Source organism: Pelecanus crispus, chromosome 5 (assembly GCF_030463565.1).
Source record: "Pelecanus crispus isolate bPelCri1 chromosome 5, bPelCri1.pri, whole genome shotgun sequence".
Lineage (NCBI taxonomy): Eukaryota > Metazoa > Chordata > Aves > Pelecaniformes > Pelecanidae > Pelecanus > Pelecanus crispus.
The window spans coordinates 53,800,464-53,828,213 of NC_134647.1; the positions used below are offsets into that span (position 1 = coordinate 53,800,464).

Here is a 27,750-nt window from a genome sequence, read left to right on the forward strand (position 1 = left end):
ACATTGCCAACAGCTGATGAAATCTCGTGTTCTGTGGCATGAAACTGTCATATTTTGAACATGAGGCATATTACATCTCTAGGGAAGGCTGTGAGTATCACTGCTGCGAGCTTTGCTCTGCCATAGTTTCCTTTCTGTTGATGTTTGCTGGAGTGCCCTGCAGTGGTGGGCAGGGGGAAAGTAGAGCAGGAAATGGTGACAGTGGTTTTCCAGTTAAACCTACTCCTGAAGCAGACTGGAGGGGATGCACTCACTGGTTTCCAGGCTCAGGGCTCCCACCTGGACCTGGGTGAGGGCTGGGGATGGTGGCGGTTTCCACAATCCTGCTTCCTGCTTGACACCCAGCCATGCACAACAGCCTATGGGTCCTGGTCCCCAAACTGCCACAACCCCTGTCCTTGCTTGCACTTTGCGGGAATCAGTTCAGTGTGTTCAGCTCTGGGAAGGGAAGATCTACACTTTCATCTAGTGTTCAGACTTGAAAAAGGATGGTAGCTTGAAGTGAGGCCTGAGCCCCAGACCTCAGCTTTGGTCCTGGGTTGGGATGTTGAGTCCCAGACCTGTCTACAATGTTCAACTTCTTTAGTGGGGTGGAGGAAGAAGGGTTGATTACAAGTAATTTTTCTTTCTGACGCAATGCGTGGTAGCTGCCACTTGCCACCCTCCAGAATTTGCTTTTGGACACAACCAATACTTGTCAAGAGTTTGCGACATAGAGCAACCACCCCCAGGCTGGGCAAAGTGCTTGGGTACAAGGCAGTGAGGTCTGATGTGCTCAGCCAATTGCGTCTTGTCTCCTGATGCTGAACTTTGTGTTTTGCGTAGAGGAAGTCATGCTGGCTGAAGAGAACAAAAATTCTGGGACCTCAGCCTTAGAAGGTAAGACAAGCAATGCCCTGCCTAAGCATCTGCATCCCCTTCCTTCTGCTTGCCTGCAGCTGGAGGTTGAAACCCTGTAGCTGCGATGAGAGGAGGGAGGTTTGGGGATGCCCCAGTACGGTCTGTGGCCTGAGAGAGGGGCGTGCAGAAATGGATTGATAGCATAACCCCTAAGAGAGCATGGAGGCCAGGAGACAGGACAGGACAAGTGACAGGACAAGGAATAACGGATTTAAACTAAAGAAGAATAGATTTAGACTAGACATTAGAAAGAAGTTTTTTACAATGAGGGTGGTCAAGCACTGGAACAGGTTGCCCAGAGAGGTGGTAGAGGCCCCATCCCTGGCAACACTCAAGGTCAGGTTGGACGGGGCTCTGAGCAACCTGATCTAGTTAAAGCTGTCCCTGCTCACTGCAGGGGGGTTGGGCTAGATGACCTCTAAAGGTCCCTTCCAACCCAAAGCATTCTATGATTCTATGAGATATCTGGTCCCACACAGGGATAGCTCTGGACTAGGGTCACCTGGGTATCTGATAACCACACCTGAGTTAGCCAAGATCACCAGGTCATGGTCCAGTGAGCTGGCTACTGGCAGAGTTGGGCCACCAACACCCCTTCCTCTTCCCTTCCTAGTGCTCAGGCGAGCCACCATCAAAAGGAACCGGACGGACGCCATGAACCGTGACTCGAGCGACGAGCACTGTGTTGATATCTCCTCTGTGGGCGAGCGGAGGTTGGCACAGAGAAGACCTCTTCATCCAACCTTGGGTTAGTGCAATTTGGAGCTTTCCTCCCCAAAACCTCTGCCAGATTATTGACTTGCAAGTGTCACACCTATCACATGGAGATTGTCACAGATCAGCCGTCTCTGCTAGTTTGACAGCAAAGGGCGCAAACCACCCGCTGCCCCCTGTACAATTTAAAAACTGTGTGGTTAAGTCATGTCCCATAAGAGCAGTGTCTGTGAGCTGTCTGTCCTGTCTCATGTCGCAGGGAAGGCTGGAGGACCCAACTCCTTCTCCCCCTTCTTTTCCCCTAGGTAACCCCTTGAGTCACTCTGGCCTCAAAGGCGCCAGAGTGGACGGTGCCTCCTACTTACGGCACAAGGAGCGACTCCTGCGCATCTCCGTTCGCCACATGGTGAAATCCCAGGTCTTCTACTGGATCGTCTTGAGCCTGGTGGCTCTCAACACTGCCTGCGTGGCCATTGTCCACCACAACCAGCCAGCCTGGCTAACCCACTTCCTCTGTGAGTCCCTGGGCTTTGTGTAGGTGTGAGAGCACTGCGTGGGCAGGCAAAACCTCCTGCAACCTTCTTATCTCCAGCAGCCAGAGGTTGCAGCACGCCCTCAGTCCTTGCCCCAGGGCACGTGGGGATGAATCCCACCAGAGTCATGCTGGTATGGAGCTGGGTGGAGAATAACCTGAATTACATTCGCTGTTGATAAAAAAAGGACTGTGTGCAGACATTTAATTCAACTTTGCCCTTGGCCCTGTGGCCACTGATGGCTGTTCAGGTCTGATGTGTTTGTCAAGAGAGAGAAATAGACTGCAGGTCTCAGATGGGTTTATCCTAAAATTGTGAACAGTGGTGATGGAAAGCTTGCTGGACATCTGTCTTTGAATACACACAAGCAATTGCTGGAAAGGCATGAGTTTTGGTCTAGTCATGGGAGAACACCCTGGTTAAAGTTTTGGTGCAGAGCATAGCATGGAGATCCCAAGCTTGAAACCAGTTACTAGAGCATCCCCCAGCCCATCATGAGCCATGGTACAATGTCACGTCTCGGAGGCAGTACACCCGTGTCTATTCTAGCATGGTGCTGACTGCAGAGCAGTGTGGTCAACCCCATGGCAGCCATGTGTTACTCCTGAGCTGCTGCAATGGGGACAGTGCTGCTTTCTCAGCCATGTTATTCTTACTCACCTTGAAAATGTCCTCGTCAAGCATTGGGCCTGCCCAAATTTGCATTAGCACGCTCAGGCCTGCCGGGATCCCAGCATGCCATGGTGTGCTACAGCAGCTGGTCGTGGTGAGAAGCATCTTTTGGACAAGGTGAAGAGCCAGACTCTTGCTTGCTAATGTTCATGAAATAGCTGGAGAAGCTTTTCACTGGCTCTTGGCTTTTCAGCTCGGTTGCCCTGGCCAAGTTCCAGTCGTGCAACAATTCAAATCCAGGTTGCTAATATTCCCCCACAGTGTCGTGTAGTTAATGTCTTTGTAGATGCCTCAGACACTATCGTGTAATGCTAAAGAGCTGCTCTGCTCCATGCCGGCCATCTCTGGTTTTCTGAAACCCCTGGGACACTGGTACACCTACCCTGAAAGATTAACTTGTGGGGTTGGTGCTCTCTTATACACAATTTAACTCCTCACAGACAAGCTGCCCTCATCCCAAACCCCGAGAGCTTGGGGAAGCACATGGTCCTCGACTTGTCCCATCTCTGTCGTGTGCTATATGGGCCACTGGTGGGTGCATGCAGGATGCTCCATGCAGCTCAGTGCCCCAAGGGTAGCACGCCTGCGTTTTCTCTTTCAGACTATGCAGAGTTCCTGTTTCTTGGGCTCTTCCTCCTGGAGATGTCCTTAAAGATGTATGGGATGGGGCCACGCCTTTACTTCCATTCTTCCTTCAACTGCTTTGACTGTGGGGTAAGCAGTCCCAGAGATGCTGTGGGTGTGGGAGGACAGGTTTGGCAGGTGTCTGCAGCGTAAGGCACCAAGGGGGAGAAGTATGGGGTGGCCCTCATAGTGGGCAAGGGAACGTTTTCTGCTGGGGTTCCTGCAGAACCTGCAGCCTGCCTGTGCCAGACTGAGACACCAGGTCTTGGGCAGGGTGGTGGGTGCCTCATCTTCAGACATGTGAAGTTTTCCTGCAACAGCCCATCCTGAGCCTGTCTTTGACTCATGGCCGTGTCTACTTCTCAGGTCACAGTGGGAAGCATCTTCGAAGTGGTTTGGGCTATCTTCAGACCAGGAACCTCTTTTGGGATCAGCGTCCTACGAGCCCTTCGTCTCCTGCGAATATTTAAAATAACGAAGTACGTACCAACCGTCTGAGGCTGTCACCCTTCATCTTGGACTGTGGCTGCAGCCCAGATCCAGTTGCTCCTGCTCCCCTGTCAGCGTCACTGCAAGTGCTCCTGCAATGTCTTTGTTTTCTAGGTACTGGGCATCCCTGAGGAATTTGGTGGTCTCGCTGATGAGCTCCATGAAGTCTATTATCAGCCTGCTCTTCCTCCTCTTCCTCTTCATTGTAGTCTTTGCCTTGCTGGGAATGCAGCTGTTTGGAGGCAGGTAGGTCATTTCAAGTCTGGGGAAAAGGAATTTCTTGGTGTTAAAACCAAGTGATGACACCCTCTTAGATGCCTAGGAAGACTGTAGCCTTGCCCCTAAGTCTGCTGCTAAGTGGTACTTCTCCCATACAAAAGTCCCTGCTCGAGGGGTGCCTTTGGGCTGTGTGGGTCCTTCTGGCCAGGAGACCTTTTGGGTTCTGGCACCAAATGCTCAGAAGACCTTGCTTAGAGTGGGGAAAGGTCTTCCTAAGCACAAGAGAGCTGACAGCACAGCAGTCAGGGCTTTGATGACCTTGGTAGTCCAGCCCATTTATGTCCTCCTGGTTCCAATTCCAGGTTTAACTTCATTGATGGGACGCCATCAGCCAACTTTGACACTTTCCCTGCGGCCATCATGACGGTGTTCCAGGTAGGAGCTGGGCTGCAAGGGGACACAACCAAAGGGACTTGGGACCACATGCTCACTCCCCACTGGCTGGAAGGGGCTCTTTAAGCCAAACAAGTTCCCCTCCATCGGCTGTTGGGATATGACATGCTTCCTCCCTCTCCTCCTGTATAACAAAGTGGATGGCAAGAGATGGAAACTCTTCCACCTCTGTTACAAAGGTGGAAGAGTTTAAAAACTCTTCTGAGGAGACCTAAATCCTCAGCAGTGTCCAACATCATATCTCTTAAGCGTTGCAGCTGTAGAGCTGGGTTACCCACTGCACAAGGTCTCTGTACTTGGCTCCCGTGTGTTGGTGGGATGGATTGAGGGGGCTGTCCAGGTGATGAGAAGGTGCGGGTGACAGAGCTGCTGGCTTGCTTTCCTGCAGATCCTGACAGGTGAGGACTGGAATGAGGTGATGTACAACGGCATCCGCTCCCAGGGAGGTGTTCGCTCAGGCATGTGGTCCTCCATCTATTTCATCGTCCTCACCTTGTTTGGAAACTGTATCCACCTGGCCGCTGTGCTTTTAGTGGAGACAACCCCATCTCATCTCCCTCTCTGGGGGCACCCCCCTCCCCACCCACTGCTCCTTCCTCCTCTCCCAATTGGGGGAGTTCCGTCACACGTGCAGCAGCCCTAGATATCCCAAATGCAGAGAAGGAGCTGTCTGGAGGTGCACTGGGGGCTGTATATATGGGATGGATGAGGAGTTTGTCCCTCTGGCTGCTCCTCACTGAGCTGGTGAGGAGCCATCAGGGCCACCCTCCCTTGGTGGCGGCAGACACCCATGTCCTTAACAAGTGCCTTGTGCATCCTTAGCTGCTTGCAGATACTCTGCTGAACGTGTTCTTGGCTATTGCAGTGGACAACCTGGCCAACGCTCAGGAGCTCACCAAGGTACATTCCAGTTGCTCCTTTTCCTTCTCTTGATGGTGTGAAGACAGTAAAGGAGGGGGCAAGCAGGAAAGGGACCAGGAGCATTGCCTGTGACTGTCCTCACTCCAGAGCCGGGGCCACCTTGTCCTTTAGTTCAGCCTGCTTTGGAAGGAGCAGCTTTGGAAGTGAGTGCTCTTCCTCCAGGAGGGTACGGAGGGTGCTCCCCTGAAACACAAACCTGTATCACTGGGCAAAGCCATTTAGACTTTGATCTAGGAAACTGCTTAAACCTGTTGGTCTTGTGTCTCTCCAGGAACATCCATGCTTCCTATCAAGTGTTGCTTAACTATTTCTCCATTTAAGCTCCCCAGTTTTGTTTGCCTCCAGTCAGGTCGAGATAACCCTCATCTATCTGATGGGGTCTGATGTGGGGATGGTTATTTGCCCAAGCACTCTGGGGATGTGGAGTGGGAAGCGCTTTCCAGTAGTGTCAGTATTTATTCCCCATCTGCCCACAGGGCAGTGGACGTGATTTAAGATGCAATTTAGGATGGTGCTTGAGAAGGTTATTGGGCTTAGCTGTTTTTAAGACCATGCTGGGAAATATTTGGGGAATGTTAAAATGTTGGGGCACCATCTGGATAATGGTGAGTAGGTGAGAGTTGCAAGGGTCGTTGCTGCTCTTTGGAGGGGACCAGCGATCCCGTGGTGCCTGTTGTTTTGCAGAGCCTATGCCTATTACTCAGGTCCTTGGGGCTTACTGAGAGGCTTCCATGCTGGTGTAAACCTGACCTGTTAGCAGCAAATGAAATGGGGCATGGTGCTCATTTGCCTGAGGGGTGCGTGTGGGGGTCCCTGTCCTCCCACGGAGGGTGCAGGTGGCACTTCCAGGGGCTGCCAGCTGCTGCTGGGGTGAGAGGGGTGGGAGAGCCCCGTGGCGTACCAGCAGCATCAATTAAGAGAGCACTGAGTTTTTGAAAAGGCTGAATGCGTGCTAATGACTCCTAATGACATTTTTTGCTCCAGAGACACAACCATACTCATTAAAGCAATACGGTCTCTGCCAGGGTCATTCATGGATGCCTTGCCTCCCAATCCATTGGGGGGATGCCTGTCTCGCCCCTGTGGCTGTGAAGAAGGGAGGGCTGAGCTGGTCTACAACGTCTGGGGCTGTTCTAGCATGCACAGCCTGGCTCTTGCCTGGAGTGGGCTGGGTTCATATATTTAAGTAGCACTGGCGCCTTCAGTAAGATCTGGTGTAGTGGGGAAGTTGCAACCCCATAATAAAACAAAGGCTGTCTCTGGAAATACAGATGCCTGCTCCCCTTTTCTGCCACATGCCTTGGCATCTAAGGTAACCCCGTGCATCCTTTGCTGCCTTTGATGGCTGCATCTTCCCTTGAAACCCCAGCATCCCACTAAGCAACTCCCCTCTTTCGTCTGCAGGATGAGCAGGAGGAAGAGGAGGCCTTTAACCAGAAGCACGCCCTTCAGAAAGCCAAAGAAGTCAGCCCCATGTCCGCCCCAAACATGCCTGCTATCGAGTGAGTGACCCCCTTCACCGCTACCCCGGTGACCCCAAGCCCAGTGGGGCTTCTCAGCAGGGTGGAGAGCTGAAGCTGAGCCTGGCACGGCTGCTTACAGGGCTGCTGCAATAAAAAGGGGTCCCCGCATGGGGTGACTCCCTCTCCGGGTGTCTTCCTGAGGATGGACAGTGATCTAGGAGCATGCTCCCCACAAGCAGCAGTGCCTTCAGACAGGTGATGAAGCGGGGACCAGCTGACCCTGCAGGACCTGGGCTTTCCCACCCCTGCCCTAGGAAGCAGCCTCAGAGCTTGGGCATTGCAGAAATCCACTAAAAGAGGCTTTCTGCCCCAAATGTACAGCTCAAACACTCAGGGCTGCTGCTAGGGGTGGGGGAAGGAGGCTGGGGAAAAGGAAGGTATCTCAGTTTTTTCTTGAGGAGGGGTGATATTTGTTCCCGGGGAGGGTTTCTTCATGGCAGAGCTGCAGGATTGCAGCCAGGGCTGGGGGAGAAGGGAGCAGCGGTGTCACAAATCTCCCCTGGGCTCCTTCGCTGGTAGCAAATACAGTTATGAGAGATGGAGCAGGTTTGCAAAAACACATTCGATTGTACAGAAATTTGATTTGGGCAAGAAAAAAAAGTCCCAAACCACATAAACTCACGGCATGGTGTTAAGGAGCCTTGTCTCTGTGTTTCAGCAGAAGAAAATTTTGTTTTTTCCTTTCTAGACACCTTTTTTCCCTTTATTTTGCAGTGTCATATGGTCTAAATCACATAAAACTTTCAAAGTCAACGTTGGAACGAGGCGTTTTGATTTGTTTCCCAAAACAGTACATTCCAGTACGGCTGAAAGGATTTTTTTTTTTTTTTTTTTCCTTTTTTTATAGAATCCCTTCCCAGGGAATTTTAGGTTTCGTTATACTTTGAAACCCAGCCAAGCTTGTACATGGCAGAATCTCTTGCAGATTTGCTGAGAGAAACCGCTGTCTTCAGGCGAGCACTGATCTGGGGGGTTTGGGGGCAGCGTTGGGAATGGCCCCAGCTCCGTGGCTTGGCAGCAGTGGGATGTGATGGTTCCCCATCCTGCATGCATCACCCATGGTTTTAGGGGCAACAGGAGCTGGGGGTACTTGTAAGCCCTGCCCGGTCTCCCAGCAGCCACAGATATTGCCCTGGTTTGGGGGTGATGGGATGTTCATAATAAATCTGTGCTTGGCCAAGTACTGAGGGCGGTTATGGGAGAGATGGCAGAGTCTGTGTGTTGTGATTGCCTCTGGCTACCAGTGGGAACATGTCAGATAAAGTGAGGGAATAAAGTGATATAGGCAGCAGAAGAGGCTGGAGGATGCACAGGTAGAAGAGAGGAAGAGGGAGAGATGGACTATATTAGGGCACTAAAGGATTTCCCCATGCTGCAGATCCCTGCTAGAGTTTTCTAGTCATTGTCAGATATAGCTGGTTAGGAAAAAAGATCTCTTTAACCTTTTGTTGTTGTTCTAGTGCCATTGAAATGGGAAGTATTGATATTTGCAGATCTTTTTTCAAGCTCCTCCCCCTCATCAGGATGGATAGAGTCAGGGGCAGGAAGGGGGTGTGATGCCATGGGGGCAACTATCTCCAGCATCAGGTCTGAGGTGCCTTTGGTGGTGCAACACTGATGCCAGAAGCCAGGGAGGGCCAGTGAGGACATCATAGCAAGGGACAAGCCAGAGCAGAGCTGGTACCAAATGGCTGTTGGAAACTTGGGACAGTGAAGCTGAGCCGGTCTCTGCGTTTGTGTGTGTGCAGACACAGATGGCTTCATTTCTATGTGGGTACCCAGCACAGGCAGGTTCGGTACACGCGTTCCTGCCTGCAGAGAGGTCCGGTGGCGCTCGGGGATGAGTGCTCCCACGTGGCCAGGTTGGCGTGGGCGGCTGCGGTGCCGATCGGAGTATTGTATTTGTACATGGGTGCCGTTGGTGCAGATGGCTCGGGGCTGTTTGATGAGTGGGTGGCCAGATGGACGCATGCGGATGCTGTCATGTGTTGGTGCCTAACATGGTGCGTGGATGCGTTTGAAGGCTCGGCCACTTGCTGCGGGGATGGCGGCGGGTGCCTGCAACTCGGTCTCTGCTTTGAGCGTGGCACCAGGCTGTTCCTGTGCATGTGGCCGTAAGGAGGCCATAAGGAGGCAATCACCAGCGTGACTCACCCGGGGGCTGAGGGTATCATTGCACTTGCAGGACGGCAGCGAGATGCACCCCATCTCACCTGCGTGAGCTCTGTGTGCACACGGGCACTTGGTCCCATGTGGTTAGAGTATATTTGCTTGAATGTTCTGCACACACACATGACATTTGCAAAAAGCAAAACCCATAAATCACTGCATGCACACTTGCATATGCTCGTGGCTGTTTGGAGCTGTGCGTATCTGAATCTTTTCTGTGCTGATACAAAGGATAAAGCCTTGAATCTCCCCAGCTGCCTGAAGTCAGCAGGGGTGAAGGGCACTGACAGCCCTGTTAGGCTTCCCTGTGTCAGGGCTGCTCAGGTGAAAGGGGTTCTGCAACATCTCAGCCCTGGGCTTGTGCCTTGCTTTTGCTGGGGAGCTTCACGTTCCCCTCTGCGGTCTCAGGGCAGCATCAACCCATAGCGATGGCTCTGAGCAGCTCGGGGCTGGCCTGAGACATCACTTCCTTTGCAAAATTGCCACATGTTGCTCAGGAGAAGTGAATTTGGAGGAGTTTGAAAGAGCTGTTAAAATATCTAAGGATGTACCAGGGCTTCTGAGGGGCTGCAGCCTGCACTGCTCTCCCCATGCTGCTGCTGCATGGCTGGCTGGTGCAGAGAAGGCTCCATGGCCCCAAGAAAATGGATCCGCATCCCCAGAACAAGCATCACTGCATGCATCTCCCTGGATGGCAGCAATGCGTGCCACGGTGGGGTGTGGGAATCCAAGCGCAGCACATGAGTGTGAGCGCAGGCAGCCCGGCAGGCAGCTTGTTGCCGGTGTGCAAGCATGTATGTGCAGGAGGTTCACTGCTGGCTGCTGTAGTCCGGCATCCCAGCAGCTGGTGGTGGATAGGCAAAGAGATGCTGGCTGCCCGGGGCAGGGCGACACCTCTCTGCATTGCCCACATGAGTCGAAGGAGGGGTGAAGGGGGGATTGAACCCGTTTGTTTTTCCTCCCCAGAAGAGACAGGCGAAGGAGACACCACATGTCGATGTGGGAGCCGCGCAGCAGCCACCTGTATGTGGGCCGCGGGGGCGCGTGTCGTCTGTGGCTCCTGTGCTTTCTGTGCGTCCGTGGGGCTGGGGCGCACGCTGCTCCCCTCTGGCCTCCTTGGTGGGGGGGGTTGTGTGCGTGTCCCTGTATTCAGTGTGGTCCTTTGCACCCCTGTTTGTGTGTGTGTGTGTGTGTGTGTGTGTGTGTATGTGCACTCATGGTTCCGTGTGTGCCTAACCCCCTTTGTGTGTGTGTGCAACGCAGTAAGTGTGTGTCGGTGCGTTCCGCTACCTGTGGACGTGCAGTCGCATGCACGCGGGGGGTGAGCAGTGTATGTGTATGCACACGTGTGTGCTCGTGGGTATTTCTGTGTGCCTCGGTGTGTTGGGAAGGGCACGTCTGTCTTCTCCAGGGTGTTTGTGTACACATTTATGTCACTGCAAGGGTTTCACAGCATAGCCCAGTCCTCCCTAGAGCACACCTGCAGATGCATAGAGAAGCCCAGTACAGCTCCTTCCCCCACCGGCAGCCAAAACCGCTGCGCCCCAAGCCTCGGTGCAGGTTTCCTACCTGGGATGTGCTGGGCGAGTGGCTGCCCTGGCCGAGCATAGCCTCCTGCGCCCTGTGACATTCTCTGTTGCAAATGTCTCAGAGGGCCATCTCTCATTGATAAAGGCAGGTCTTGTACCTGGCATCTTTTCCCCTCTTACTCGCTGTCCCCGTCCCATCAGGACTGCCACCCTTGCCAGCAAGCTGGCTTTTGCAGCAGCGTCCCCTGCACCGTCATTGGTACCATTAGGGCAGCATCGCTCTGAAAAGGAGCCTGGCTCCAAGGAGCTGGCAATGCAAAGACATCCCCAGTGCAAGGAGAGATCCCTTGCTGCAGTGAGAGGGCATTGCCTATACTTAAGAAAGTGCTCCCAGGCAATCATGCAAGAGGAAGGTGGTCACTGCCTGGCTGGGATGGAGCAAGCTGGGGTGCTGGCTGCTCCCAGCAAGCTGGGCGTGCTGCCTGAAAGCTTCAGGGCAGCTGTGAGACTGCTGGGGCTGGTCCTTCATCAGCCTGACGTGTCTGAAGAGGCAGAAGTACAGTTTCAGCCCCACTTCCAGCACCTGCCTGCTCCAGAGGGCTGCTGGAAGGCTGGGGATGAGGCAGGAGCCCAGCCCATAGCCCTGGGGATGGCATTTACTTCTCCCTGGGATTCCCAGATTAAATCCAGGGTCGGTGCTTCACCGGGGGGGGTGGAGCACCAGCAGTGGGGTGGGTGTCCGGGACGCCAACCCCTCACTGTCCCCTGTTGCAGGCGGGAGCGTCGCCGGCGTCACCACATGTCGGTGTGGGAGCAGCGCACCAGCCAGCTGCGCCGGCACATGCAGATGTCCAGCCAGGAGGGCATCAACAAGGATGAGCCGTCTCTCACCAACCCCCACGCCAGCATCTTCCGCAGGAAAAAACCCGGGGATGGTGTCACCCTGGAGAAATGTGCCGAGGAGCAGGGCGGCAAGGGTGAGCGGCCGTCGGCTGAAGGCCCCGAGCAGCCAGCCCTGGGGGCCAACCCCGGCAGTGGTGAGGACAGGAGGAGCCCATCGCCCCGGGCAAAGCGAGACAAGGAGCCGTGGCACCAGAAATCGTGCCACGGGAACTGCGAGTCAGGCGAGCAGGATGGGGCAGGAGGAGGCATCGAGGATAGGGCCAGGATGAGGCAGAGCCAGCGGCGCAGCCGGCACCGCAGAGCCCGGATGGAGGGGAAGGAGCCAACCGGTGCCCTGGGGAGCCGCTCAGCCAGCCAGGAGATGGGTCTGGAGGAGGCCAGCCCCACGGAAGGGGCACAGGATGGGGACCAGCGTGGGGACGCGGCCGCAGCAGAGGCGCTGATTCAGGGGGAGCCGGAGGCGAGTGGAGAGTCCATCAGGTTGGTACCTAGGGAGGGCATTTTGCAGTTCCCGTGGCTCCTTGTCCTCTCCCCTTATCTTCTTATACCTCTTTTCATCCCACCCCCCTCCCGCAGGACAAATGGGGTCCCTGCTGGCGATGCCGAGCTGGTTGCGACTGCTGAGGAGGGGAGCCCCCCACAAGCGGCGCCTGAGCCCCCCCGGGGGAAGACGGGCAGCCTGACGGAGCAGGACTGCAGCAGCCTGGACACCAGTGAGCAAGCACTGCTGGAGGCCAGCCGCACCGTCAGCCGGAGCGAGCCCGACCTCTCTTCCATCACCCCCAACACCGAGAAGGCCACAGAGAGCACCACCATCATGATCGATGTCCACGACTCTGCTGTGGTACAGAGTGAGGACCCATCTCTCTTTCCTGAGCCCCTCTCCGGCCCTCGAGGACTCTGGGGAGGGATGGAAAGCCGCTTGCACAGCTTTTCCTATCCGTGCCCATCAACTGGGGGGGCAGCTTTCCTTGCTGCGCCTTGAAGCACCTCCCTCCAGCACCCCAGTTTTGCAGGGGAGCCCAAACGCAGTGCTGATGTGCTGCTGTCCCCTGGGGAGGTTATCCCTTTCTCACCTCCTTCCCACCCACCCCTTTGCCTGATCCCTCCTTCCCCCTTCCTTCCCATCCAGGCAAAACACTCGCATCCCCTGTTTTTCCTAACACATCCGCAGCCTCTGCCCAGCTTGCTGCTGCTCAAACCCCTTACTAGCATCCTTGCTATCAAGGTGAGCCGCTTTAAATGGTGTTATTAATTAAACAACACCACAAAAGCTGGCCTTGTTAAAACCTCTTTCATCTGCTTCATCCTGGCAGCTCGTGTCTTTTCTTCCTTTCTGGTTCCTCTCCCCATAATGGCACAGGGATGAAAAGCAGAAACCGGGGGGGTTGCACGTGCCTGGGTGGCAGGGACATCCCAGGGTGCTGCCTGGGTGCAAGACCAGGCAAAGGCTCTCGCTTTCCTGCAGTTAGCAACAAGACAGACGGCGAAGCCAGCCCCTTAAAGGAGGCTGAGACCAAAGAGGATGAGGAGGAGATGGAGAAGAAGAAGCGGAAGAAGGAGAAAAGTGAGACAGGCAAAGCGATGGTGCCACACAGCTCCATGTTCATCTTCAGCACGACCAACCCGTGAGACATTTTTTGGACTGTAGGAGCCCGGGACTGGGGAGGGCTGCAAGGGGAAGGACCCCTTAATGTCACTGAAAACAGGAGACCCCCTTGGGAAGGGGGCTGAATATCTTCTAAAGATCCTGGATAACTAGCCACAGTGTTCCCCAAACCCCAGGAGCACTCTCCCTCTGTGCCAGCTACACTTGTGGCTTTCTCTCCCGACTCCTGATTGCTAGCTGTGATTTTTATTCAATGTTTGCTGCATTTTTCTGCAGTTGCCTGCTCCCCCGTAGCTCTTTCCCAGCTTCAGCAGCCTGGAAGAATAAGGCCCCCAATTTCTCAGGGACTCTCCCTGGCTGGCCACAGGCTGTCCAGGGGGCTAGGACAGCCAAGCAAAGGGGTCAGCAAGCCCAAACCACCCTCGGGCTCCCTTGTTTTGCTCCTCAGATTTTGCTGCCCATCTTTCTGCTCTGGAAGCTGGTGATGTGGGGTGGGTTTTGCACGTGAGTCATGCCTGGGGCATGCCTGGGGCATACCAGGGGCTCACAGGTCGGGGTGTGGGCTGTCTCCCTGCAGGGTGCGGAGGGCTTGCCACTACATCGTGAATCTGCGCTACTTCGAGATGTGCATCCTCCTGGTGATCGCCGCCAGCAGCATCGCCCTCGCGGCAGAGGATCCCGTCCTCACCAACTCCGACCGCAACAAAGTGATTGCAAACCTCCCCTGCTACCCCTATCCCGCAGGCAGATGTCCTGTAGGATTTTAGTTTCCATGGTGGGGCACGTGTGGGACACGGGTCAGGGCAGCTGGTGGCAGTGCTTGCACCATTCCATGGGATCTGACTTCTTCCTCCATTGCCTTCCTTTATAAATCCTGGAAATCCCTCTCAGCCTCCCACACATGGGATTTAGAGCCTGGGGAGAAGACCAGGGCACCTTGTCAATAGTAAAGTAACTTAAACTGGGGAGATGCTGATGTGCATAGGGACCGGTATGGGGGAGCATGATTCTGGCTTGCAGCGTGATTTCAGAGCTGCTTGCATCATGCATGGGGAATGTTTCTTTCCCGCCTACACAGGCTGGGTTTATGGCTGTCCTGAACTCTTAGGTGACAGGCTGGGTTTGGGGCATGCAAAACTGACCCTCCATTTGCACCTGAGCCAGGTGAGCACCAGGCATGAGGCAGTAATGGGGTCTGGGTGGGTGCCAGTGAGCCTGCTTGCTTGGCACCAGCTGCAGAGCGCCTGCGCCTTCTCCCCACAGGTCTTGAGGTATTTTGACTATGTCTTCACTGGCGTCTTCACCTTCGAGATGGTTATCAAGGTAAGACACCTTGCAGGCTGGCTGCACTGGGGGTGCCGAGTCCTGCAGCATTCATGCAGCTGGTGGGAAGTAGCTCAGCTTTTTGGTTCTGGTCCTAAATTTGGATGATGGAGACTTTACAGTTCTTAGTAGTGGGAGCTGAGAATGCTCAGCACCACTTTTGTCAGTCTCTGGCTCCAGACTCCCAAGAAATATGATGCTCCTTGCTATGTACCTGGGGCGCAGGGATTGGTCCGCTGCTCCCCAGTGATATCCCTGTCCCCAGAACATCCCGCCTACGGCTGTTCCACTCGATGGCTGAGCTGCTCATTACCTGCCTGTTTTTCTCAGATGATCGATCAGGGCTTGATCCTGCAGGATGGCTCCTACTTCCGAGACCTCTGGAACATCCTGGATTTCATCGTGGTGGTGGGAGCGCTGGTGGCTTTCGCCTTGGCGTAAGTGGCCATTGTCCTTGTTGGCTCCCTGCCTTCCTTTGGCTGGGGTGGGAGGAGGATGTGACTGTGTGTTATGGCTACTAGACCCTGATTTTTTCATATTTCTCTGCACCCTTCTGGCTCTGCTTCTGGGATAGCTCCTGGAAGTGGTGCGTGTCTGCTCCAGAGATGTATGTATTCTTGTTTGTCAAATGCTGGTGAGCAAGCAGGCAGGGGGCAAGGCAAGGCAAGCTGGAAATGCTAGGAAGAGGTTGGTGGTGAAAGTGGATTTGAAAGAGGGCAGAAGGGGCTGTTAGAGAGGGAAAAAGACCTAAGGGTGGCAGAGCTGGAGTTACATGCCTTGCTACGCATCCTGGGACACACAGAAACAGCAAAAGCAGCAGCCTTCCAGGTGGACCTGCCCTCTGAACATGTTTGTGCTGGAAATGGTACCCCTGGCTGGTGGCTTTTCCTCTGCTCCAAGGGGGAGCATTGACCCGGAGCCCTGCAGGGATGGGAATGCGGCCACTGGGATTTGTGGCCGTATCCTCTGCAGCATCACACAGGGTGCTGTGTGCTTGGTCTGCAGCATGCTCCTGCTGGGCATCATGTGGCAGATGGGCTCTGGTACTGAGCTTGTGCCACCTGGGGGTCCTCCTCTGCAGGTGGGTGCAGGGTGGCTCTACGTCTGTGGTGCCTGTGCTATGGAGGGGAGAAGTGTCTGGGATGAGTTTCGTGCTGCTCTGCCCTCCTCCATGATGCCGGCTGGGGCAGGCAGTGCAGTGTAAGCTTGAGGAGGGATGAGTGGGTGCCAACAGGATTCTCACAGGCAAGGAGCACCCCCTGGTCCCCGGGGCCGTGGTGCCCCGTTGTTACCTGAGGAGGGAGAGGAGAGAAGAGAGGAGGGGCTGGCACTCCTTTGTCATGCTGTAGTTCTCTTTGTGCCTTTGACACTGGCAGCGGTGGCGCTATGCTGGTGAGGGGAGGGCCTGGCAGCAGCGCATACTGGAGCCCTGTCCTTGTCCACAGCTCAGGTACTGTGCAAGGCTCTTGGGATGGCTGGCTCTGAGCCCCAAGGTCGCTCAATGGATTACAGCCCATAATCCACCCCTCCCATCTCACCCCTGGCCAGGCGACAGCTCCTTCCCCTCACTCTTGCCCACTTACACCCTCCCTGGCTCATTGCTTTTGCCTTCCTCACCTTCCTCACCCTCTTCCTTGCCTGGTGCTTTCATCTGCTGCTCTCTCTGTGGGAAGAGCACAGAAGAATTCAGCTTGCTTGGCAGAAGGATGAAGCAGTCCCTAGGCAGGGCAGGTGGCTGACTGCAGACCCTGGCATGAGGAAGGGGCATGGGCCAGGTTCACTGGCTGAGAACATTGCTCTGAGCCTCTAGGAGGCCACCCAGGCCACCATGAGGATGGATTGAGCATCTCTGGTGTCTGGCTGATCCCCCCTCTGCCACGGCAGCCCCCCAGAGCATGTCTGGAGGTGGGGCTCAAGGGCATCAGCAGCCTGAAGATGCGCTGGGTGGTTTGAGGGATTTAGGAGGACAAGGGAGTCTTTTCCTTCCAAGACATCTTTCATCAAGACTTTTTGATGGCTGAAGGAGGGAACGTTGATGGCTCAGCCCACTCCTGGGTGGATGGGTGTCTTCACTCCCGCTAACAGTACCGTAATTGGTGCTTACTGTCCCTTTGCCCCCACCCCACAAAGGTGATGGTTCCTGGGGTGGCCCCTGGAACTGACAGGGTCCCCACATGCCAGTGCTGAGCACATGGGGAGGCTGCTGTGCCCCTTCTAAGCCCACTTGCCACTTGCCTGCCTCAACCTAGCCTCCCAAGGGAAGGATAGGTCCCTTTGGGCACAGGGCAGATGAATTCTCGAGGGCAAGCACCCCCATTGGCTACAGCACTGAACCCCCTCCCATGGAGAAGGCCTTTGCACCTCCACATACGTTTGTAGCAAGCATCTATGTTGCCTGCCCACTCTTGTAGCTGTAGCTGGGTAGATACTGAGTTGCTTGTGTCGTGGATGAGGGCTCTTTATACTGTAAACCTGCAGGATTGTTCCTCTCCCCCACGCCAGACGGTGGCTCCTGCTGGAGGAGATGATCTCATGGCTTTGGGGGTGAGGGGAACAAAGGAACTTACGTGATTTCTGGTGGGTTTATGCATTATAAAGCATTTATAAGAACACCTGCCTCTCCCCTTGGCAGCCTATTACTGCTGCGACCCTCGGAGCCACAGGATGTTTGCCAGCTATAAATGTCCCAACCTGCTGTCCTCCCTCCCTCCAGCCTGGTCTGGAGAAGAAAACTCTAGCGATGACATCTGAATCACTCTCCTTTTCGTCTCCCTCCATGAGCTCTTTGATGTGGGGCTGAGGGGGCAAGTTGTCCTCCCTCTCCACCTCCTCACCTTCATGGTGCTGGGTGGGCAAGGCAATGCCCATGGAGCGGCTGTGGTGATTACATGGCTGAGAGCGGCTGGTGACCAGGTCCAGCACTTGCTGGTAGAAGAAGTGCTGGGACACACCATGCCATTTGGGTTTTCTGCCCTTTTTGCCTCCCTCTGCGGTTCGGTTCTCCTATGGGGGGTCCTGGGTAGCCGTGGGTGAAGAAGGAGGTCTCTGAGCTGGTCCAGCGGTGCCACGAGCATCCGCTGGCCATCAGTGCCACATCAAAATCACCAATGAGCAAGTGTCCACCTGTAAAGCCATGTCTCTGTGTGCTGTCACAGCTTGTCCACTGCCCCCTTGGAGCCCATAGATCCTGAGCAAGAAGTCATCTCAGCTCATCCATAGCTCTCTGCCTGGAAAGCTAATACGTCAATCCAAATGCAGCCTAAATAAAAAGCCCAAGATAAAACCGTAAATCTCCAAAGAGTTCAAATTAAATTAGCTGAAATATCCAGAACCATAACTAAAGACCCTGCTCACATTTGCCTCCTGTGGCACCCTCCAAGGAAGCATTGCACAGAGGAGCAGCGCTCGCTTGTGGCTTTGCAGAGCTGCCAAGAGGTGGTGATGCTTATGCCTGCAGGGTTGCAGCAGCGGGAAAGGTTGAGTGGTGGAAAGGTTGAGCAGTGGTCAGTGTGTAGCCCTCGTTGTCTCGCCTGGTGAGCAAGGGCAGGAGTTTCTCCACCCAGAGTTACCTAGAAGAGCTGCCTCTTTTTTTGCCGAGCAGCATCTCCTTATGCTTGTCAGCACTGGCGTTTGGAAGCAAAAGGGACCCCTATGTACTGCGAAAAAACCTGGTGTGAGGCCAGTCAGGACGGAAGTCTGATATCCCATCACAGAAGTGCTGCAGAGTTAAACTATCACCTTTTCAACACACCTTCCACCTGTTTCACTAACATGCAGCCAGGATGTGGGGTTATTTTTATGGTTTTTAAGAAATGTTTTACTTTCTGTGCTTGCCCCCAGTGCTGAGCCCTCTGCATGCATAGGGCAGTGACTGAGCTGAATCCAGGGCGGAGGTTTGGTTACAACTAGGGACCTTGTAGACCACCTTGGCTTGTCCGAGTGGGTGTCCTTCTGGGTTGCAGGAGATCCTGTGCTGCAGCTCAGGCTCTTAATCAGTGGATTTCTTGATGGAGGTGATTTACTAAAGTTAGCCTGTGTGGATGGGAACTGTGGCCTTGCAGGTAGGTTCCCTCGGAGGCACCTGCTTTTGGCTGGTTGGGGCCGAGCCTCAAGGTCCCTCCCTGACTCTTGGTGGAGGAGGACCACGCACCTGCCAACTGTGACCTAATGTCCCTCTCTCTGTGGGTCCCTCTTGCAGCAGAAGTTCCACTACGCATCCCCCTCCCAAAACCCCCAGCAGGGAGGGCCGGGGCTCCTGGCTCGTTGGATGAATCTCTCCCTGGAGATAAACCCCATCCTGGAGGACACAACTTGGTCTACTCATCGTACCTTTCAACCCAGGCATGGGGTGGTGGAGGGCTGCCACAGGGTCGCTGCTGCCTGAGAGGCTGCAGTCTTCCCCGCACAGCTCCCCCACTGCTTTTCTTACCTTCTTCCTCTCTTCTCTCTTTTTTCCTCTCTCCATTGGTGCTGTTTGGTGGTTGCTGGGCTGGATCGCCGACAGGAATGCTTTGGGGTAACTATGTTGTTCGGGTTGCCGCAGGGTGCCACCCTGGGGAGGGCGGGGGGATGGGCGCAGGCAGTGTCTGTCTGTCCAACATCCGTGTTGACCCTTCGTTGCGTTTGCAGAGACTGGACTATGTTGCTCTGCACGCACCCCTACATTGCCCCAGGATGCATTAAAGGTGGTGTGCTGCGGGAAAGTGCAGGTGGGATTTTCTTTGCCAGCACTGCAATCCCTTGCCTTCGGAGAAGGGTCCTTTCATCCTGGATCCCAGTGTCTGTGCAGTACCCCGAGATGGTGTGAAGCACACTCAGGGGAGGAGGGCATGGGGGAAGTGTTGTCTGCCACAGAGCTGAAGGCTCTGCCCTGGCAGGGGTTTTGCCTGCACTGAAGCGCTGCAGGGACTTCAGCCCTGACATCCTCCGAGGGCATGGGATGTGGTTTCTGCCAAACTCAGGGGGCTGGGGACAGCTCAGCCTCAGCCATAGACACAGCAAAGCCAGGCTTTCCTCCAGGCATTATCCAGCTCTATATCCCATACCTGTGTTGCATCCCAAGCAAATCCACAGGAGTTTTCCTGAGGTCTGAAGAGGTCCCTCCTCAGCAGATGTAAACCACTGCAGTTGAGTTGCCCTTGGTGGCAGCTTGCACCAACTGAGCACTGTCCTCAAATCCTCACCCCAGCCCTGAGTCAGATGCCCCAGCCACTTACCCAGGCACTGAGACTGAGCAAAGCAGGAGACGGGAGGTGCAAAATGAGTCCCAGGGCTGTTTGTACAGTTGCTTCCCATGCATTTGTGGGGCTGTGCTCCTAGGGATGACTATTAATTAGTGGGTTTGTTTACATCTCTTAATGATTAAGCCCATTATTGTGCTCCCTGTTTCATAAACCCTTGCAAAGGAGCTGTGTAATTTGGAGCATCTGTTGTTGTAAGTAATTTCTTTGACTTTTTTTGAGGGTGCCTGGTGGATCCAAACTGTGCCACCTTCACCAGGACCTCTGCTCCATCCTGGGATCCAGCCCTTTTTTAGTTAAAAGACAAGAAAAAAAAATGATATTGCGGTTGGGATTAATCATCATATTCAAGACATGAGGGTTACAAGGGGGCTTTTCTAAATAATTCTACTGGTAAGCTCTGCCTCCCTCAGGGGACTTGCAGTGGAGGCAAGTGCAGCCCTGGTCTGGAAAGGAAAGAGAGGGCTGAGACATTACATGCATGTGAGATAGGGGACCAGGCTGGCCACGTTGGGTAGCACTGATGGAATAAGGCAGAAAGCTGTAAGAGACAGCATCTGTGTGAACAAACCAAGCACAGAGAAGGTGCTTCTCTAGGTGAATATAAGGACCATGAATCTCAAGTTTAAACTGGGATGGAAAACCTTTTGTGAGACACCTGCATGTAGACAACATTGAGTGCATCTCCCTCATTTTACTATGAATTTCTTGCAACCAGTAGTAACAGTGGAAAACAATTTGCAATGGCGGGGGCCTTTTGCAAGCCCTGTCTGCAAATGGCACATGCCTGCAACAAGGAAGCAAACCTCCTGGCCCTGTCGAGTGGCGTGGCTTGGGGACATGGGGAGGGCAGCATGCCACAGTGCCCTTCGGGCAGCGGTCCTTGCTTGGGGAGACTGTTGCGTCACCTGCCCCAGCTCTGGCATCGCACTGCTTCCCACAGCAAGGGGATTTGTTAAGGTTGCTGCTCCCCAGTGAAGGGGAAAGGTGCTAATCCTGAGGAGAGGATTGCTTTATTTTTCATCTCTGCCAGCTGTCAGCATGTATGTTGGAGGAGACTCCTTTAGGTGGGCTGAGTGCTCAGCAGTCACACATTTGTGGCCCTCCTGTTCCCATTCTCACATGTGCTGGGGGGGCTTGTCAGCAGTTGAAACCCCCAGAGCATCCAGCCTCGGGTGTGCAAGGTTATTGTCTCTGCATTTCATTTTTGGGTGCGTGTGCCTCCCTCCAACACGGTAGGACCAACAAGGGCCGGGATATCAAGACCATCAAGTCTCTCCGTGTGCTCCGGGTCTTGAGGCCCCTGAAGACCATCAAGCGACTGCCCAAGCTGAAGGTAACGATCCCCACATCCTGCCTTACTTACATCTGTCTTCTCCAGTGTGGACCAGTGGGTGCAGGCACCACGTGTATCAATTTGCTCGTGAGCGATGAACAAGTAGTTTTCAAAGCATTTGCTGTGTTTTAGGAGCCCCATTTTCAAACACAATGCCCTTCAGGCTGCTTCATATCTGGAGGTGTAATGAGTTGTTAAAAGCAAGCCTGGATCTCTGCAAGGTGTCAAGAATTAGTTCCTCTGCTAGGGAAAGTAGGGCTGGAGTGGACACGAGGCAGCAAAGCCCGGATGCTCTCCTGATAAAATAGGCTGCCCTGGCTTTGGGAGAGCTCAAATCTCTTTCCAAAGTTCATTATCTTTCCCACCGGAGCCGCTTGCAAACAGCTCAGGATTTTGTGTGCTGTGCTGTCATGGTGTTGCACTGGAGGGGGATTTCCTGTCTGAATAGAGGGATTATTTATGAGCACAGGTAGGATTATGGATTTCCCTACCTTAGCTGATGGGGTATAGAGCCAAAAAGGAATAAGAGACTGAGGGAGCCCTGAGTTTTTTTCACAAGGCGGTATTTGTCTGATGGATGAAGCCCAGGGTGGCACCCCAGAGACATGAGTTTTGACCCCAGCTGTTCTTCCCAATCAGTGGATGGATTCAGCCTATGTCAATTAATTTCTGGACACCTCTGTTTTCACCATGAAGCACAGATAAGGACATTCCTCTCTTTCTTAAAGTGCTGTGAGAACTAGGGCTGAGAGCACAGACTGGGGAGGTGCTGCTATTTCAGGTGGAGGTATTCGCTCTGCCTTGTTATTTGGGGTGATGCGAAACAAAGAATTGTTTACTAATTGGTCTTGAGTGCTGCTAATTGCATCATCAGGGCCGTCCCCTGTCTGCTGCCCTGGTTGCAGAGAACATTGGAGGATATAAATATCCATCCCTGCTGCTGTCTCAGGGCCTGCTTGGTGTCTCTATGTGTGTGCTGAGGGGTACTCCAGGTATTAAACTTGTTCATAAAATAGCCCTTTGCCTGGGAGAATGCCCAGTTCTTTCCTGCTTTCCATCCCAGGAGTAGGAAATATCTTTTCCCATAGTAGTCTTGAGGAAGGCTTTGGTCCTGCCCTTTGCCGAGGCTGTCGGTTCCCTAGAGCTATGCCCTCTCCTGCAGGCTGTCTTTGACTGCGTGGTGACTTCCCTCAAGAACGTCTTCAACATCCTCATTGTCTACAAGCTCTTCATGTTCATCTTTGCTGTCATTGCTGTCCAGCTCTTCAAGGGGAAGTTTTTCTACTGCACTGACAGCTCTAAGGACACGGAGAAGGACTGCATGTAGGTGCCCTGTTCAGTAGGTCCGATGCTGCTGACACCTCTGGCAAAGGCAGGGTGCTGGGTAATGTTGTCTTTGGGTTCCCAGTTAAGCCCTTTGTCATGACTCGCTCTTGACCGTAGTTTCTTGAGGTGGACGGCGTGGGCTGAGCCCTGTCCCCATTGCTGTGCCAGCACTGTGCATCCTTGCACGGGGTGCGGGATGGCAGAGCCCTGTATTTTGCTTCTGTTCTCTTTCCTCCTTCTCTCCTCCCTTTTGCTTTCCTGTTCTTTGCTTCCCCCCAGTTGTTATCCAGCCTCTCCCTATTTCTCCCTCCAGCCCTGCAGGAGGAGAGGTGCCCCCTTCCCCGCCCCCGCCCAGGCTGCCCCCAGGGTTTAAAGCCATTGTCTCATAGCCTGACAGCATAAAAAGCAAGGTCACTGCTCTCTCCAAACCTTGCAGAGGGAACTACGTGGATCATGAGAAGAACAAGATGGAGGTGAAGTGCCGGGAGTGGAAACGCCATGAGTTTCACTACGACAATATCATCTGGGCTTTGCTCACCCTGTTCACAGTCTCCACTGGCGAGGGTTGGCCCCAGTGAGTATTCTGCTTCGTTCCCACCTTGAATGGGGGTGGGCATATCCCCACTGGGGTGGTTGGGTTAATAACTGGCCTCACTCAGGCGGGACTGAGAGAGAAATCTTGGGCAGGGAGGAGGAGAGGAAGGATGAGAAATTATGTCAGGACAAAAGATCTTTACGCCCTGTATGAGGCTGGGACTGTGGCTGGGGTTAGCTTCTTGCTTAGGGAGTGAATGATGGATAATCCCTTCTCCTGTGTGGCTCTGAGGTATATTTTAGCTCAGTTTTAGAGATGACCATAGGACTAGCCCTTTGTTCATGCTTATGTGAGCTTGGGCAAATTTTTTCTCTGTATGTGGAGCACTGGAAAATCCATTTTCTGTCAGAGGCACAGTTCAAACCACCGTAAAACAGGCTGTAGACAGTTAGATGGGTTGCCCTTGTAAAGCAGATTAAGACAGAGGTTTGTCTTATCATTGTTACCAGTGTGGACAGACAGAGCTGGCTGTGTAAGGTGGGTCCCATGAGAAGTGCCTCGTGGTGGCAGTCCTGATGGGCATATCTCTGGTTGCTTTTCTTTGCCTGTCTGCCCACAGGGTGCTGCAGCATTCGGTGGATGTGACGGAGGAGGACCGCGGGCCCAGCCGCAGCAACCGCATGGAGATGTCCATTTTTTATGTCGTCTATTTTGTGGTTTTCCCTTTCTTCTTTGTCAACATTTTCGTGGCTCTCATCATCATTACGTTCCAAGAGCAAGGAGACAAAATGATGGAGGAGTGCAGTCTGGAGAAGAATGAGGTACAGTCTGAGGAGGGGGAAAGAGGACGTTTCCATGGGTTTTCTGCAGTTTGGGAGCTTGGAGCTCCCTAGATGTTGAAAAGGTGTAAGAAACCCATGAGCCACCTGCCTGCCCAGCCCACGAAGGAAAGAAGTGTGGCAGCCACCATCCCTCACGTTACCATCAGCCAGAGTCTGATGCACATTGTTTTATTCCAGAGGGCCTGTATTGACTTTGCCATCAGTGCCAAGCCCCTCACGCGGTACATGCCTCAGAACCGGCACACCTTCCAGTACCGGGTCTGGCACTTTGTGGTCTCCCCATCCTTCGAGTACACCATCATGGCCATGATAGCATTGAACACCGTGGTGCTGATGATGAAGGTGAGATGGTCAGAGTGAGCCTGTCCTGTTTGGGGCAGTGGGGGGAAGGAGGATTGGTCAGGATGGGGCTGGAGGGTATTTTGATTGTTTCTAGATGCTTTGAGACAGAGTCTGAGCATGTATTCCCTTGGCACACTCACTTGAAACACCACATGCCCCAAACTGGAGGTGAGACCTTCCCTAAGCAAGATGACCCAAATGATCTGGACCTCTTAACTACTGCAGAAAGATCTGGATTTACTCTGTGCTTCCTTCTTAGAAAGAGTGGTAGCTGTCCTGGGAGAAGGGTGGAGAGGGGAAGGAGGAGGTGGTCTTGAGGCACCCAGGGCAAGGAACATGGACCACCACTGGTCTTCCCTGGGACAGTCATCAGCCAAGAGTCTGGCAGGCCCCCTCCTGCCTAGTGATGTCTCTCTCTTTCCATCAGTACTACTCTGCTCCATACACCTATGAGTTGGCCCTGAAGTACCTGAACATCGCGTTCACCATGGTGTTCTCCTTGGAGTGTGTCCTCAAGATCATCGCTTTTGGCTTTCTGGTGAGTGGCTGCTCCTGTTCTTGATGAGGGTGTTAATTTGGACTTTGGCAGCACACAGATTACAGAGGGAAGGTGTTAATAATGTAAAGTTGTTGCTATTTATTTTGGGTGCAAGCCTGAGAGCTGCTTTTAGGTTGGAATTGCTCCTTTGGTTCTCATTAAACTTCCTACTACTGGATAAGGGTGGGGGAAGCCACACCATTGCTTTACTTTTTGCCTAGTTTCTGCGGTACTCTGGTGCCTGGAACATGTATGTGCTGTACAGCTGCGCTGCTAAAACCAACTGTTGCTGCAATCATACTGGTGGCTGCAGTCCCTTGTCCCCAGGAGCCATGAGATGCTGGTGCATTGCTGTCCCTGGGCTGTATCAGCTGGACCAGACCTGACCAGCACAGCAATGAGAACTCCCTGCCTAATTCACAGTCCTCAAGTCCCCAGCTGCTCATTTAAGATTTGAAGCCATGGACTGCCTTTTCTTCAGCTACTCTTTGCTGCTTATAAGCAACTGTTGGATTTGCTCTTTTATAGTTTCTTTCCTGTTTCTAACCCATACTGGGAGATGAGGTCCACTAGCAGGAGGGTTTCTAGCCACCCTCCCTGCTCCCAGCAGCACCAGCCATGGCCAAGTCTGGTCTTGCACCAGCTGCTGCACAAACAGCAGCGGCTGAGATGGGTCCGGGTGCCCACGAAGAGGAGGGCAAAGCAGCCTTGTGGCTGCAAGGGTCGGCATGATGAGCTGCTGCAGCCTGACCAGGGCTGTCTGTGGCTGCTTTTCCCACTCCCATTCACCAGGGTGGCCTGTTAGATGTGAGTCATCTCCCAGGAGAAGCTGCTCACTGCAGACATGCTCGGGTCTGCCACTGTCTCAGACGCAGGACGGTGCTCTAGACTGTGGCTGCATACAGATGGACAGCAAGGTCTCTGCTGCTGCTGCTGCTCTTGTCCATGAGCAGCTTTGGCCCGTGGCCCAGCGCCCTTCAGACCTGCCATCCCCGAGCTCAAATCCACGTTCCCTCTTTCCTTCCTTTGCAGAATTATTTCCGGGACACCTGGAACATCTTTGACTTCATCACTGTCATCGGCAGCATTACAGAGATTATCCTGACGGACACCAAGGTGAAGCAGGGGCTGGGAGCAGTGGGGAGAACTGCTGTGGAGTGGGTGGCTCCTGCCTCCCTCTGACCCTCTCCTCTCTCCCAGCTGGTGAACACCAGCAGCTTCAACATGAGCTTCCTGAAACTCTTCCGGGCTGCTCGGCTCATCAAGCTGCTGCGCCAGGGTTACACCATCCGCATCCTGCTCTGGACATTCGTGCAGTCCTTCAAGGTAAGTCACACGTGCCCTGGTCTCCTCCCAGGCCACGGTGCTGGGGTGCTGCTCCCAGATGCAGGCTATTCCCAAGGTCTTGCTGACTTGTTGGCTTGTAGGAAAGACAGATCGGCACAGCTTACATGCTTGCTGTGCTTTTTGTACTCCTCTGGAGCTGGACCTGTGCTAAATGAGATGACTCATGTGCTTCTCTTGCAGGCCCTCCCCTACGTCTGCCTCTTGATCGCCATGCTTTTCTTCATCTACGCAATCATTGGGATGCAGGTGAGCGCAGATATCTCAGTGTGCATCCCTCTGGCACGGACAGGCTGGACCGGCATGTCCTCAGCATTATGCACAGCAGCCAGCCTTGTGCCTGCCTGTCATTGATTCGCTTGGTCACAGTGTCTGGGAAGGTCCTGAGGGTGGAACAGCTTGTCTGGGAGTTGCAGAGTTGCATGCCCTGGGGGAGCTGCCACATGCTTGATCAGTCAAGCTCCACAGCCGCCTTCCCCACTTGTACCCTTGGAGATGTGGCCTTGGGGACTCAGCTGGGAATCCTGTGCAGCAGCTGCTTTCAAATCACCAGCCCTTTGTTTCATAGGCACTTTAATTTTAGAAATGACACCCCAACTCCCTAGCAGCCCCCAGAGATTGATTTCATGCCTGGGGGACCTGGTGAGGCAGCCTTCTGCCTTTCCCATCCAAATGGCTGGATCACAGTGGTGATCCCTGCATCCCGCTGTGCACCTTGTCCATCTGTGGAGGGATGGTCTGATGGTCTGCTTGGGCTCTTGTGCTTAGGGACCTGCGATGAGTTACTAGATGGGTGGGAGGTCTGTAGAACATGGGAAGACATGAGCTCTGCAGGCTCCAGCTGGTAAATAAGAAGCACGTGAGCTAAAACCCTCAGCTCCACACGTGCCGCAGGGCTGGCTCAGTTCTGCAGTGACTAAATCCCACACTGAAGATCTGACAAAGCATCTTCAACGACGAACGCTCGCGATCTGGAGCTACCCGATGAGCGAGCCGCCGCAGTACCCAACGCCATTGCCCGACATGCGCTGCTAGGATGGGCAGATTTTGGGGAGGCAGTGGGCAGCGTGGTGGCCTCCTGCTCTGGCTGCTTGGCAGCGCTGGTGTTTAGTCTCTTCCACCCTATTTCTCCCACCCCGAGAGTCACGTGGCTGGTTTTGGCCACTCTGTCCTACACATGTCGGCACCGACTCCAGGTGTTCTCCGCACTAAACAGCCGCCATCTGACTCAGCCTCCCTCCCTGCTGTGTGGTAGTATTTGATTTATTTTATTTTTTTTTCACACCATTGTGAACAAATCCCCAAGCAGTAAAGTCTGTGGGCGTTATTTGAGCAAAATAGCTGGAGGCAGAAAATATTCTACAATTACACATTCCAAAAAACCTGTACAGGGAAAAAAATACTCCGCAGTTAGTGTATTTTTAGGTTCATGGAAAGTGGAATATTTATTTAACAGTAATAACAGCACATTTTTCCTATTTGAGGCACTTTATGAATGTTTGTTATGACCTACCATGGCCTTGGGTGTGGGTCATTATTAGGATATTGTCCACGTTTGGGGCTTTGTTGCCTCTTTTGGCCCTGGGCATGGTAGTCCCCAGTGTCTGGCTGTCCATGGTGGGTTAGCAGTCGGTCTGTCCCTCCCTCACTGAGCCCTTCCCCACCC

General features: G+C 53.8%; 1 protein-coding gene across 1 annotated transcript in view; it reads left to right on the forward strand.

The window, feature by feature from the left end:
- The window catches only part of CACNA1E (calcium voltage-gated channel subunit alpha1 E), a 114,035-nt gene that overhangs the window by 67,777 nt on the left and 18,508 nt on the right, over positions 1–27,750 (forward strand). Inside the window, exons 10-36 of the mRNA XM_075710071.1 lie at positions 826–879; positions 1,514–1,648; positions 1,920–2,129; positions 3,421–3,533; positions 3,810–3,922; positions 4,047–4,178; positions 4,514–4,586; positions 4,993–5,110; positions 5,437–5,504; positions 6,930–7,027; positions 10,184–10,240; positions 11,521–12,129; positions 12,226–12,500; positions 13,118–13,277; positions 13,836–13,965; positions 14,522–14,581; positions 14,912–15,018; positions 19,086–19,097; positions 21,061–21,157; positions 22,320–22,480; positions 22,920–23,057; positions 23,638–23,839; positions 24,038–24,202; positions 24,630–24,740; positions 25,773–25,856; positions 25,941–26,066; positions 26,268–26,333. Coding sequence (XP_075566186.1) covers positions 826–879; positions 1,514–1,648; positions 1,920–2,129; positions 3,421–3,533; positions 3,810–3,922; positions 4,047–4,178; positions 4,514–4,586; positions 4,993–5,110; positions 5,437–5,504; positions 6,930–7,027; positions 10,184–10,240; positions 11,521–12,129; positions 12,226–12,500; positions 13,118–13,277; positions 13,836–13,965; positions 14,522–14,581; positions 14,912–15,018; positions 19,086–19,097; positions 21,061–21,157; positions 22,320–22,480; positions 22,920–23,057; positions 23,638–23,839; positions 24,038–24,202; positions 24,630–24,740; positions 25,773–25,856; positions 25,941–26,066; positions 26,268–26,333 — 3,674 coding nt within the window. The remainder of the gene's footprint in view (positions 1–825; positions 880–1,513; positions 1,649–1,919; positions 2,130–3,420; positions 3,534–3,809; positions 3,923–4,046; positions 4,179–4,513; positions 4,587–4,992; positions 5,111–5,436; positions 5,505–6,929; positions 7,028–10,183; positions 10,241–11,520; positions 12,130–12,225; positions 12,501–13,117; positions 13,278–13,835; positions 13,966–14,521; positions 14,582–14,911; positions 15,019–19,085; positions 19,098–21,060; positions 21,158–22,319; positions 22,481–22,919; positions 23,058–23,637; positions 23,840–24,037; positions 24,203–24,629; positions 24,741–25,772; positions 25,857–25,940; positions 26,067–26,267; positions 26,334–27,750) is intronic.